We start from the raw sequence: 14259 nt of genomic DNA, 5'->3' as shown, positions 1-14259 counted from the left end.
GAACAAGTCATCAATTCTAGAAAGGGGATACTTATTATTAATGATGACTTTGTTCCACTGAAGGTAGTTGATACACATTCAGAGAGAGCCATCTTTCGTACACACAAATAGAATTGGAGCACCCAATGGAGAAATACAAAGCCTATTGAATCCCTTATCTAGAAGGTTATTCAAATTTTCTTTCAACTCTTGTAACTCGGCTAGAGTCATTCTATATGGAGAAATGTAGATAGGCTACGTGTCAGGAAAAGTATATATCCCAAAGTTTATTTTCCTATCGAGATGAACTCTTAGAAGATCGTTAGGAAAGACCTATAGAAACTCACATACTATATGAAATAATGGAAGAAATGGGGTGTCGAAACTGAAATCCTTAACTCGAACTATATATGGTAGAGATAGCCTTTAAAGATCATCTTTCTGGCCTTAAGATAAGAAATGAAACAACCTTTAGGTAAGGTAGAACTACCATTCCACTCTAATGCTGACTCATTTGGAAATTGAAACTCTATGAATCTAGTTATGTAGTCAACTAATGCATAACACGAATGTAACTAGTTCATGCGTAGAATAACATCAAAGTCTACCATATCTAGCTCTACTAGATCAGTTGTGGTATCTTTATGAACGACTTAGATAGTGCAATTTCTATATATTTGCTCAACCAAAATTGAATCTCTAATAGGAGTAGAAACAGAAAAGGATTTTAAGAGTTTTTCAGGTTTAAAACCAAACTTTACAGCAACATATGGAATCACAAAACAAAAAGTAGCATCATGGTCTAACAAAGCATAAACATTAATGGATAAAAATTTTAACATACATGTAACCATATCGGAAGATTTCTCCTGATACTAACGAGAAGAAAGACCATAAAAGTAATTATGGCTACCATTTGCTCTAGAAGTGGTGCCTTTCTGAAAGTTCAGTCATGCGAGGACGGATGGTGTAGTAAACTGAGGCATGTTACATTTATTTAATTGTCTTATTGTGGGACAATACTTGCATATGTGACCTGTCTATCCACACCATAACACTCATCCTTACCATATAGACACTCACCATGATGATTCTTCCCATACTTGATGTAACCCGGGTAAGAGGTGTGCCCTTTGGTCACACTACCCTAAGATTGGGAGCCATATTCCTCTCATTTGTGGTCGTTCTTGGGTTTAGGTGCAGGTGCACTAGCTGAAAATGAAGTTGGTCCAGGCGACATTTGCTGATATGTGATTGATTTCCATTTCTGGCTTTTTGCTGGCCGAACATAAGTCCTAGCCCTTTTGTTATAATGCTCTTCCCTATCTTTCAACTTATCCTCCCCTGCTTGTTGCACAAGAATCATCAACCTAGATATATCCAAGTGCCCGATCAACATGTCTATCTTACCTTCTTTATTCAATAGGCAGGACAATCCCGACACAAATAGGCTTATTCATCCCCTCATATCAGCCATCATTTCCAAAGCATAGCTAGACTACTTTGTGAACTTGAGATTATACTCCTGCGTACTTATTGAATCTTGTTTGAAACTGAGAAACTCTCTTAGCTTTGCTTCTCGTAGCTCACGAGGAAAGAACTGCCATATGAAAGCATTTTGAAACACAACCCAACTTAATATTGGTGTACCTTCCCCCACTCTTCTTCCACTGATCATTCTTCATCACTTGAAACACCTTTTGAATCTCATCCACAAAGTTCTCTGAATTCTTATTTAGTTTCAACCTCGTGAACTCTGAAGGATTTATTCTAAGAACCCTTGACGTGTCTGGAAACTAATTACGTTTTGCAAGACTGCTTCTTGACGACCAACCTAAGCTATCATAGCCTGAGCCAACATCTGGATTGGATTGTGAAATTCAGCATTAGTAACATCAACCTGATGTGGTTGTACAATAGGTGGGTTTGGAACTCTTGGCCCAATAGGTATTGATGGCTTTTGAGTTTCGTTCTGCGTTCTGCCTAGAGAGCATCCCCTATTTCTGGTCTGCATCGGACGACCAATGGCTCTTCATGGAGGCATGATCTGAAACACACATAACATGAATTAAGGGGGATAGATAGATAGAGTTCAACTTCATTGCACGAACCAGATTAAGAAGGAAGAGAATTATTTCCTAAACACCATGTAGCTTCATTCTTATACGTGTGGCTTATTTTACACTCATAAAAAGAATTCTAATGGATGTGGTTTTTCAAACAACCTAGGACACTTGAACCATGCTCTAAATACCAAGTTTGTTATGACCCGAGTCTATACCCCAACTAAGACACGATATCAAGTGGTTCCAAGCTAACCCTTGACCTAATATGTCAAAGCATATCATATGAAACTAATGTGGAAGATAAAAACATATGTTTAATAAGTATTATAAGAAATTCAATAAATCCATGACAACTGGATAGCTAATATCTAAAATAAGCCTCTAGCGTCTATATTGAAAGAAATAATTTTCCTGGGACATGACCTCAGTTACCTCAAACCAAATAAATAAAAAACCTACTGAAATCTTACTAACAATTAATCATGGAATTTCCCGAATGAGGACTCACTTACTTTTGGTTGGAACTGCTGCAACCTCACTAGCCACGAGTTTGAGTATGGGTGCCGAAATCTACATCATAAAAGGATGCAGTGTAGAGAAAAGTAAGTGTCAGTACGTGGAATGTACTAAGTATGTAAGGGCACCAACATACTCATATAAAGTAACATATTGAGGAAACAATGTAATAAGATTTGTAAAAAGTAAAGTCATAATCATAATAAAAGGAATTGAAAAAGAAAACAATTAGAATACATGCATAAATATCAGTGTTAAGATATTGTTTCAAAAATATATACATAAAGATGAGTCTAAATCAGTAGCCTTACATAATCATAATGTAAAAAACATACTTAATGTACCTCAAATTAAGTTAAGGACATATTGTAAAAGATGCATAAACTGGGGAGTTTCTTATAACCGACATGTGTCATTTGATCTCATGACGCCCAACTTATAATCCCAATTGGATGGGTTGTCCTATACTTTACCGAGGTATAAAACCTCATCTTAACTTATGTGGATCCACAAACATGAGCCACAAAGGGCTCAAGGTCAACTATCAAAGTGGTGAAACATAATCCTACGTTGACGCGTAGTTATGAGATTTGAGTTTTCTAAATCCATGTCTCCTTGTTACCAAATAGTCCTCCCAAAATAACATGTATTCATATAATGATCATAGGTATATAAACATCTTAACATTCATATCACATTAATGTTAAGCTCAAAATTCATGCCTTAAAAATAACCTGTATTTAGGTTGTAAATCATATCATGTTTGTTTTCAACGTTTAAAAATCATTAATGCATAAGAGACCATAGGATTCATCCTAAATCAGTGCAATAGATTTTTTAGAACAAACATGAAATAATGAAAACATGAGTTCATGAGGAAAAATCATAATTACATAGGAACCTTAACTTTACTTCTAAAAATCTTGAAGAGTTTCTTGAGAACCCAAATACTTTAGGCATGAGAGTGAAAGGGATACTCTCATTGACGTATTACATACCTTAGAAAGGAAGCTTGATGGAGAATCTTGAAAGATGAACCCTAGCCTTGGTGTTTTTTATGGTTTTGAGCATAAAATAGTTTTGGAGTGAATGAGAGGATTTAATTATGAAAAACTGATTTCCTACACATTTTGGGTAATTTAGATAACTCTCAAGTGTTTTTAGGATAAAAATACCCTAAAAAAATAAATAGTAAGAGTTGGAGAATGAAATGTGATTCGACTGAACAGTGAGGTCCGTTTTCCCTCTATGTCGTAAAGCATTTCTCAGGATAAAGCGTTTTTAGTACATCAGTCATAACTTTTTACTTCAAACTTAGATTATCGCAAACTGGACGTCGTTGACAAGAAGACTCATAGACCTTTAATTTGATAGGTTATGAGACACCTAACTCTTCATATTCTAAGAGATATAGTAGTTTGAAGTTGACCCTTATATGGACTCATGTGAAAACTTAGCCGATAGAAATATTTTGAATTAGACTTATTTTTTAGGTATGTTACGATCCTAATCTACACCCGATACACTTAGCACACTTATTAAGAGACCTAACATATATTTATAACTTAAAAATCATTGGGTTCGAACATATATGCATACGGAAGATGGTTCAGATCTTTGTTTAGGAGTTGTGAGGCGTTACATTATGTTTCTAACCGTGGTTGGAGTTGTATGTTATCTAGTTGACAAAATAACTAAAAGTCAGGGTATTGGCATGAGATCTTGAGGGAGAATAGTAGTCCGGTTAACAGAGTTAGTAGTGACCTTGCATTAGGAAAATCTCTATGTGATAGAGGTTAGGTTATGATCTATTATGAAGGTGAAATGACCAAATGGTGGAGTTGACAGTGAAAGAAGGTGGGCGGACTTGTGATATAGAAAGTATTGGTTTCAAGGTAATATTGCTTGTAGTAAGGGTGGTGATTGAAAGGTCGGGTCCTAGTTTTATCTCCAAGTTCATGTTTCTTTGATTATTTGCATGATATGATATGATGGATTTAGATCGGTCGATGATGTCTACTAGTACATGTTGTTTGTATTGATACAACTCTTTCTATGTCACTTGACATAGTCTAGTTGCAGGATTCAGTGATGTTTTATAGGTGAAGACGAAGATGATCTCCAACAACTTCTACTCCTCTTCTTTCATGGTGGGAGTTGTGTCTATTTAATTTAAAACCATGTATCCTCTTAGAAACTCTTGTACCTGTTTAGATTTGTTCCTTGGAGAGGGTTCAATGTAATTCTTTACAAAAGAATTTTATTTTTAATTGAGTTAAGAATATTATTATATGTAAACAGAGTGTTAGCATATAATTTGTTCACTTCAGCATTTAATATCCTAGTTTGGGGGTAGGATTCTCCTATCTAGGTGTTAGAATAGGTGTTTGCACGATCCAACGGGTTGGACCATGACATAGAGAGAGAGATATTATAAAGTAGTATGTATCTTAATTGAAACTTATATTAATTGAACCATCATTTGTACAAGCAAAAGCCAAATCAACTTTCTAAAGACCATATCCAAAGGAAAAAAAAAAACAGAAGCGTTACCATCAAACATTAAGATGACCAAAAACTAGATATTATATACAGAAAGAGTATGCTCTTCTTTTGTTTATTGGGACCATGTTTCCACTTTATATATTGTAAAACACATTTAGTTTGTCTTAGGAGCACGTCTAGATCGGATCTTGACCTTAAGTGGGTGGGCCATTTCACAAGAGAGCTTCAATACCTCAGACAAGTCAACATTACTGCTGGGCCCAAACTCGAATTCGTGCAAAAGTGTTGCGACCCAATAAGTGACTGTGGTCAAGCCTAGTGTCTTTCCGGGACAAGATCGCCTTCCAGACCCAAATGGTGCCAATCTCATGTCGGACCCTAGTACCGAGAAATCCATGTCACTATGAGCCTCGTTCAAGAACCTTTCTGGCTTAAACATAAGTGGGTCAGCCCAAACATCTACATCTCTCGTGATGGCCCACATGTTCACCATGGCCGTGGTCCCAGCTGGCACCTGATAACCATCAATTGTGGTGTCAGTTATTGCAAGGCGGGCCCACGACAATAGTGGACCAGGAGGGTGCAACCTTAGTACTTCTTTAACCACGGCCGGAAGATAGATCATTTCTGATACGTCAGACTCCGTCATGGTTCGTGATTGTCCAACGATTCTGTCTATCTCGACTTGAACTTTTGATTGAATATCAGGATGAAGCGTCATTCGGGCTAATATCCACTCTACCAATACCGTCACTGTATCAGTTCCCCTAAATATCATTTCCTACAAAAGTAAACTTTAATAGTAAGGGCAAATGTGTCGTGGTCCCAGTGGCGGATCCATGATTAGAAAGCAAGTGTGATACTACCTGCATTGACTTATGACAAATCAGAATTATGAAACTTATTTCACATAATTGACACAAAAAGTAAAGGGAAAAAACAATCAAAATAGTCAAGAGGTCAATGGAATTTGAACTCTGTAATTGCTATTGATTGTGACCTTTTAACCACCTATCACACTAAATTTTTAAGTTAAACAGATAGCGAAAGATGATAAAAATAGTCCCATATGTTTGAGGATAATTCAAAATAATCCTTATAAGTTTGCATTGAATAGTTTTAATCCTTAACTTTTGTCAAAAATTAACATTTTTAGTCTTTGTCTAATAATTATATTAAATTTGAAGGGACTATAAAAAAAAAAATCTAAATTAGTGGGTACTCAAATTTGGAGGTACAATTTTTTTAATAACTCGAGGTTCCTGTTTAAGAAAGTTGATCTTTAGAGATGTTTTTGATTTATTTTCAAAGTCTAGTACAACTTTTTTAGGTGTAATTTCTCCTGTTTTGACATCTTTTTAGTGTTTAGCGCACTTTTTTTTTAGTCACATGCTTAAGGATATGATTGAACTTTCTTGATATTTATAATTAAATCTTTTTTCTATTGTCTCCGTCAAATCTAACAAATACAAATTATTAAATATTTGATGGAGACTAAAAGCATTAACTTTTAGCTAATTTAAAAGATCAAACTATTTCGTGTATACTTTAGGAACTATTTTGAACCAATCATTAAATATTAAGAGAACATTTTGGTCATATTCTTACAATAACCAAAAGATATTTTTAAGAAGCAAAAATCCTCGAAAAGGACAAGTCGTTTAAGAAGAAAAAGACTTGATTAATTAGTTATGTTCGTTTTCTTTTCTATTTGTATATCTATTCTACTACTCCCTCCTTCACACCCTTCCATTTTTAGTCGGTTTCAAAAAATATATTGTATCATATTTCTTTAATTAGAAACAATTCAATTCTAGAATATATCCACATCAATGATCAATAAGTGTTCTAATCATAAATTTCAATAGTCTTTTTATGTCAAGTCAAACAATATCACGTAAATTGAGAAATATTGCTTACCCAAAGTACTGCAATCATATCATTCTCTGATAATCTTTCTGAACCTTGAAGAGTTAGCAAAACATCCACAAAATCACCAGATTGATTCACATGTTCATCAAGAATCTTTTTGACAAACTTGTTTACTTTTGGCACAAGTTCAGAGCACCTCTGTTTAATTCTCTGTAAATCAAATTCACCTAACCAAGAAATATGATCAGACCAATTTAACATGCCCAAAAGTTCATAACCTTCATCAACTAATTTCATCAATTCTTTTGTTTCTAAATTACAACAATCAAAATCATAACTTTTACCAAAAACACAACACATCATATTATTCAAAGAAGCCAATTTTAAACCATCTCTAACACGTAAAATGTCATTTGGACTATTTTTTTCAAACATAGAAATCAATTGTTTAGCAATTTGAAATCTTGGTTTTTCATAAATTTTGATTTGCTTAGGTGAAAATAAATGATTTGATGAAATTTTTCTAAGTGTCCTCCAATAAACCCCATATGAAGCAAAACCAATTGCTCTATTGAACATTAGCCTATAGGCTGATTCTTTAATCGGACGATCAGCAAATACTGAACTGTTTAATATTTCTTTCGCGACTTCTGGATTACAAGTCACAATGACTCGTGTTTCACCAAGGCTAAAACACATGAGACGACTTGCTTTAAGAGTTTTCGCCATTTTTGCTATTTTATGATGTGCTAGACCAGTCATGAGGTTCATGCTTCCTATAATAGGAAAACCTTTTGGGCCTGGAATTGGATTTGACACTAATTTTTTCCATATGTGTTTGCCCCAAGCAGGACCACCAGGATGAGCCCAGTAAATCATGTTCATGACTAACCATATAAGAATAAGAAAAATTGCAAAGAATATTGAGTTTATAGAAGTGAAAGATTTGCATTTTGAAGCTAAAGCAAAAATCCAAAGGCTTTCTATGCTTGTTGTCATGATTATATTTGGGGAGAGAGTGAGAACAGAAGTATATGTGGTGTTTGTGGGTATAAAATTAGAGAGATATTGGATGGTTTATATAGGGGAGCAAATGGAACCATAGTTAACACTAGCTAGCAAAGTATAACTCAAAGTATTGGCTTATATTATAATATAAGTAATGGCATGGTCACGATTTTCATTAAGGAATTTAAAATCTGAAAAAGTAAACACACCACAAAAGTCAATGAGATTCAACATCTAATATATATGCATTATAAAAAAATAATTTCAACTTTGTGTATACAATATAATTTAGATGAACCCTCTTACATCTATGTGGCTCTGCCCTTGATTATAAGTACAGTGAAATATTGTTACAACGATATTATTTGTTTAGATATTTATTGGTTACTATAGCAAAATGTTACGATAGTGAATATACCATGAAAAGATGATTTTGGAAAAAAAATGATGTTTTACTGAATATTATTATGGAGGATGATTGTTATGATGAGGTCTAAATATGTTACTTCTCTGTTCCATATTAGTTGATCACTATACTAAAAGCAGTTATCAGATATTAGTTGATCATCTTACTAAATCAAGAAATCATTAATTGATTTTTTTCTCATATTACCTTTGCAATTACTATTCTTTTTGAAAGTATTCACACTTGTTTGTAAAGTTTCAAAGAAGTTCTTAAGGGTGAATTCGTAAAACTATTCTATTATTTATGATTTCTTGATATGCGTGTAAAAAGGAAAGTGATCAAATAATATGAACTGAGAGAGTATTATTTATTTTTCCTCTTTAGTAACATAGTTTAATATGGGGTTTTTAGAATATTCTATGGATTATGGTATTAATAAAAGCAATAATTAGGTAATTATTGGAAAATGTAAATTGGGCGGAAATTCTGAGGAAAGCCGCACGAATGCAGAACCAGAAAATAAAAAATTAAATTAAATTTCAACCTTCAAGGCGCTTGAGGCACGTCTTATGCTAATAAAAATGTTAAAAGAGATTTTTATTATTCAAACTCAGCTTATGCAATGTTATTTGATTGAATATGAAATTTTAAATTTAAATTTTTTATATAATTTTAAATTATTTTATGAAATTAAATTATTACTAAATATAGAATGATGTTATTTTTTTTTTGAAAAAGAATTTTCTTTAGGTGTCCTACATCGATATTTGGTAATATGTGCATTGAAAATGAATTTGTTTTTAAAAAAAATTGTATGTTATTAAATTATTTTATTAAGTTAAATTATTCTAAATATAGAATGGTGTTATTTTTTCTGGGGAAGACTTTATTGAGTTGTCCTATATCAGTATTTGGTAGTATGTGGAATATTTGGTCTCCATTTATACTCTTGATGATTGTTTATGGTTCGATTTGGATTGATTTTTTATTGAAATTAAAATTAAATTAATTTTTAGTTAATTTTAAAATTTTAAACTAAATCAAATAAAACAAAAATCAACACTTTGATTAAATTTTTCGATTTACCAATAGTTTATGAGACAATTATTTTAAATGAACATTAGAACTCGACAAATTTCTTTCTACTACACAAGATGAATGTATCTAAATTAATCCTTCTATTATTTTTCAACACTATTGCGAAGTTTTCCATATTAAAGTTTCATAATCGTAGAGATTCCAATGTCACTATAGACTTTAGGGTAGACTTGGGCATGCAAGGAGGGAAATGGGTATTAAGTTATCTCACATTTTATAAGATATGAAGTATTTAGCCATCACAATAAAAATATTTTTTAATGATAATAAACATGCACAATTGCACATTAATAAAGATTACTAAAAAATTTTATCGGCATTAATTAATTGTCATTGTAAACGTCTCTATAGACTTTATGGACATTTACAAAAAGTCCTAGAATGTAATTGTCACTAGTATGGCTCTAAAAAATACATATTTAGCCGCAATTTACCTATTGACATCAAACAATTGCCACTAAAAATTATTTTTGGTGTAGTAAACTTTTTTATATAATTTCGAACAATCATCATTTTATTTTGAAATTGAATAAGTCTAATTTTTCTTAGGCCTCATTTGTTTGTACTTAATAGAGGTCTGAATCTTAATCATTCAGATTCGGCTCATTAAGCGTGTTTATTTTTTAGGTTTGAATCTTAGTCATCAGATTCAGCCCATTAAGTCTATTTGTTTCTTTTTTCAAAAAGGAAAAATTAGCAAACTAGTCAAAAAATCTAACTTAATTAGTAAAAACCTCCATACTTTATTAATATTAGTAAAAATGTCAAAATGTCATTATTTTAGAAAACATTGTGTATCCTAATTTACTTCCTATTTTGTCTCACCTTAATTACACATTTTCCAACTCTCTCTCTCATATTTTTTTAAAAAATATATTTTCTCTGTCTCAAATTTATCTCTTCTAATTATTTTCCATTTTTCAACTCCCTCCCGTTATTTTTGGTATTTGTTTTTTTTTCAAAATTGGAAAATATATTTCTAAAGATATTCATAACAATCCTTTGATTAAGGTATGCATCTTTTGTATTTTATGTGCTCATTTTATCATTCAAATTGAAATTGAATATCATATTAAGGTGAATATTTTATTGTGATCAATTTGTATTTAACTCTCACATTGTATGCAGACAAGTTTGTATTTCTTTTTATTTTTGCATTCATCATAATGATAAAGTAATAAAGTCACTTTTGTATTTCAATTGAAGTTAGTATTATTGTGCTATTTTTGTGTTTTAATATCAATTTCAATGACAAGCAGCGTGTATTTCTTTTTTACTATGTTTTCATCATAATTATATACCAACAACTTTTGTATTTTATGTGCTCACTTTACCATTCAAATTAAAATTGATATTTTACTTTCATAGTAAAAACTAAAAATCGTATCTCAGTGATTCAAATTGTATTACATATCTACCAAATATATTTTTCTATTATTTGTATCACAAAAATATTAGTGATTGTATCTCAATATAATCCAATCATTAAATATGAATACGGTTTAAGAAAGGATACATGATTCTGAAAAAAAAATAGCATATAAAGTGGAAATAATACAATCGGATGAGGAAGGATGTCATATTCTAAAAAAAATACAAATTTAATGTGAAAAGAAATATGATATATTTATACTTAAGAAATACAAATCCATTTGGCATACATATTGCGAGGACTACAAACTAAAAAGAAAAACAATATTCTTAATAAAAATACAAATGCTGAGTAAAAGAAAAACAATTGACAAACAAAAATTAATATGAATACAATTCTGGTATGAATATATTTTTTGCAACCTTCTTTCTTTGACTCTCTCTATCTTCTTCGTCTGCTATATTTCTTTTTTTTCTCCAAATCCAAATTTGTATTCACTTGTGAATTTGTAAAACTCTGCCTCGTCATCTAAAAATTTTAATAATTACCCAAGAAAATCAAAAAACGTTCATGTCAAAACTTCCAAATAAATTAATGATTCAACAGTTAACGAATACTTGATCAATTGTATTTCACTAATTATATCGAAGTTCCAGTTGGAAATTCCTTTTCCAAAGTTGTTTGTCAACGAAATTATCTCGTTTTCAAAATCTTCTTGTCAAACAGAAAAAAACACAAATTTAATTGAATTCACTTCAACAAAGAGAATTTTGGTATCGCATTCGCCGCCAATATAGGATAGTTGATGATCGTGAGGACGAAGATGATTTTTTCCACCATAGCTACACATTAGCTTAACCTTTTGATTTTCCATTGCTGCCGCCGCCAAATTCATGCGAGAATGATGAAGAAGACAGAGGATTTGGTTTTTTGGGGATTTTTGTTTATAAAGATGGGAGATATTAAGTGATATGTTTCTTTTATAAAATATTGAATTTGTAACTGATGAGTATTTTAAGTGATCTGTTCCTTTTTAAAAATAATCTCTCCCCTAAATTTCTCCTTTCTATTTTTAAGTAATTGTATTCTTACAATTAGAACAAATAAAAACAATGTGAATTAGATACATAACAAACTAAAATATTGACATTTTTAATAAATATTGAAAGTGTGGCTAAGGGGTAGGGGTGTGCATTCGATTTTTCGGTTTGGTTTTATACTATTCGGTTTAGATTTTTTGGTTTTTGGTTTTGAAGAAGTGTAACCCAATCCGAACCAAAATAAATTTGGTTTGGTTTGGTTTTTCTCTTTTTGTTTGGGTTTTTTCGGTTCGGTTAATCGGTTATGTAAATAATTAGAAACATAACAAAGTTATATTTGCAATTTGAAAAAAATTATATATATATATGTGTGTGTGTGTGTGTGTGTGAATTTCTTAAATATACTTTTTACTATAAATCACAAGTAAAACATAAAACACAATACTTAAAAGTATATCAATTATAGATGTCCTAACATAAAAAATAAACTAAACCATAATAAAAATAACTAAAAAAGGACAAAAGTGGTTAACTCCAACTTAATTCTATATAATTCGATTTTTTCGATTTTCATTTTTCTAAATCCGAAACCAAACCAAAAAATCAAACAAAGTAAATTATAACTTCAAAACCAAACCAAAAATCTAAAAAAGCAATCCAAATTAGAATTCGATTTGATTTTTCGATTTAATCCAAATAGTGCACACCCCTACTAAGGGGTCCTATTAAATGCTAAAATATTGACATTTTGAAAAATTTCCCTTTTAAAAAGCCTCTTAATGGGTCTAAATGAATCAGATCTATAACAAAGTCATAATACCATTCAGACTCTATTAAAATAATAAGTCTATTTCAAATAAAAATTCTTCTAGCTCGCTTCTCTTCTTTTACAAAGTTTCAAGTTTCTTCCCATCATTTTCCAACTATATACCATTTTTTCTTTTGAATAAGTAAGTTTTCATAATCTTTTACAAGTATTTATTTAATATTATTTATATATACAATATTCTTGGAGGAATTGATATTTGTGAAGAACTCTTCTTGTCACAATTCGTTTGCTGTCAAAACTTCTTTGGAAGGAGTTATCACTATTTCTTGTGAAAAAAATTGTTTGAGAAGACAAACAAATCGGTTTTTTTTTTTTTGCGGGGGGGGGGGGGGGACGGGTGGATTATAATCTTATTCTTGAAACAATTTTTTGGAAGAAGTTATCTTGATTTTGGATTATAATTTTTACTGATATAGTGTTTAATTCCTAATTTTAAAAAAAAAAAGATAAATTATGCACATTCAGATATTGAAAACAAAATTTTTTAATGATTCAGTGTTCAGACCTAGAAACTACATCTTAATATTCAGATGTGCATTTAAATTTTGACATCTTAATATTTAGATACGCATTCAAATTCAGACGTCTTTAATCTTAATGAAAACAAATGAGACCTTAGACTAAATATAAAAGAACATGAAAGGAAATTGAGAAGTATTTTTCTTTCAAAATTTTAGGCTAATGAACAGTAATGTTAGTTACTGAAAAAAACAACAGCAATGTTAGTTAACTTAATTTCATAATTAATTAAAATAGTTGTTGTGGAGGTCAATGCCATGATATAATCTTTTGCGTCACATTGTTATGTGGCAAGAGCATGTATTATCTTATTTGGATATGTAACAAATCTCTATTCATCTTATACCCTGATCACAAAAAGGTGCATAAAATTTAAAATTATTTTAAGAGTGTAATAAGATCTTAGTCTAGTTAAGGTGTGCCTCTGGAATTTCGGTCATGGTCTAGGAGGATATTTATGCCTTATCCCTATTTTTAAAAAACTTGTTTTTTTAGAAAAATATTTTCTAAAAATTCTGACCAATTGAAAATGAAAAAAATGAAAAATATTTTTTCTATGTACCAAACACACACACTAACTTATCCATTTTCAAAATATATTGTTGACAACTATAAATGGTACGGATGTTTATTGATTGGTTCGTTTGAATATTATCAATTTGATTTATTGATTTTCGATTTGTAGACACTTTAAATCAATAACCAAACACATTAGATATTTGTTATTGATTTTCGGTTAACAAATAGCAAACCAGTCATGAACTAATATCACTAGGCTACTTATAACATAAATAGAAAAAAATGACCTTTTCATATCTCTTATATCTAAATTTAATTCTTGTTTTGTTATGATCTTTTTACGCGCACACAATGTGTTTTTTCTTTTACATTACTAAGTTATTTAAAAGATAAACATTATATATGTTTATTCGAAAAATGATATAGTTAAATTTATAGTGAAGTTAAAATACGTATCTTGATTATATAAGAAATATCATTTATTGCCTAGGTTGAATATCTTTAGTTTTAAGATGAACAATGATGTAAGA

At 30.9% G+C, this 14259-nt stretch overlaps 2 protein-coding genes across 3 annotated transcripts in view; both read right to left on the bottom strand.

The window, feature by feature from the left end:
* LOC125810175 (serine/arginine-rich splicing factor RS31-like) overlaps window positions 1–14259 on the bottom strand; it is a 108767-nt gene that overhangs the window by 81624 nt on the left and 12884 nt on the right. Inside the window, exon 1 of one of the 2 annotated variants that reach the window (XM_049489701.1) lies at window positions 4808–4819. The exons of the other annotated variant lie outside the window; for it this stretch is intronic. The gene's annotated coding sequence lies outside the window, so the exon portion shown is untranslated. Of the gene's footprint in view, window positions 1–4807; window positions 4820–14259 lie in introns of those variants that run through there. 2 annotated transcript variants of the gene reach the window in all.
* Window positions 5205–7937, bottom strand: LOC125810157 (cytochrome P450 78A6-like). Its single transcript, XM_049489680.1, has 2 exons — window positions 6987–7937; window positions 5205–5847 (listed from the first exon to the last, which is right to left on the bottom strand). Exons 1-2 carry the CDS (start codon window positions 7935–7937, stop codon window positions 5221–5223), a joined length of 1578 nt encoding a protein of 525 aa, XP_049345637.1. The 3' UTR covers window positions 5205–5220.

The sequence above is a fragment of the Solanum verrucosum genome, unplaced genomic scaffold (genome assembly GCF_900185275.1).
Source record: "Solanum verrucosum unplaced genomic scaffold, falcon-dt-bn FXZP01000281.1, whole genome shotgun sequence".
In the NCBI taxonomy this organism is placed as follows: Eukaryota; Viridiplantae; Streptophyta; class Magnoliopsida; order Solanales; family Solanaceae; genus Solanum; species Solanum verrucosum.
This window is presented reverse-complemented; position numbering and strand designations above follow the sequence as displayed.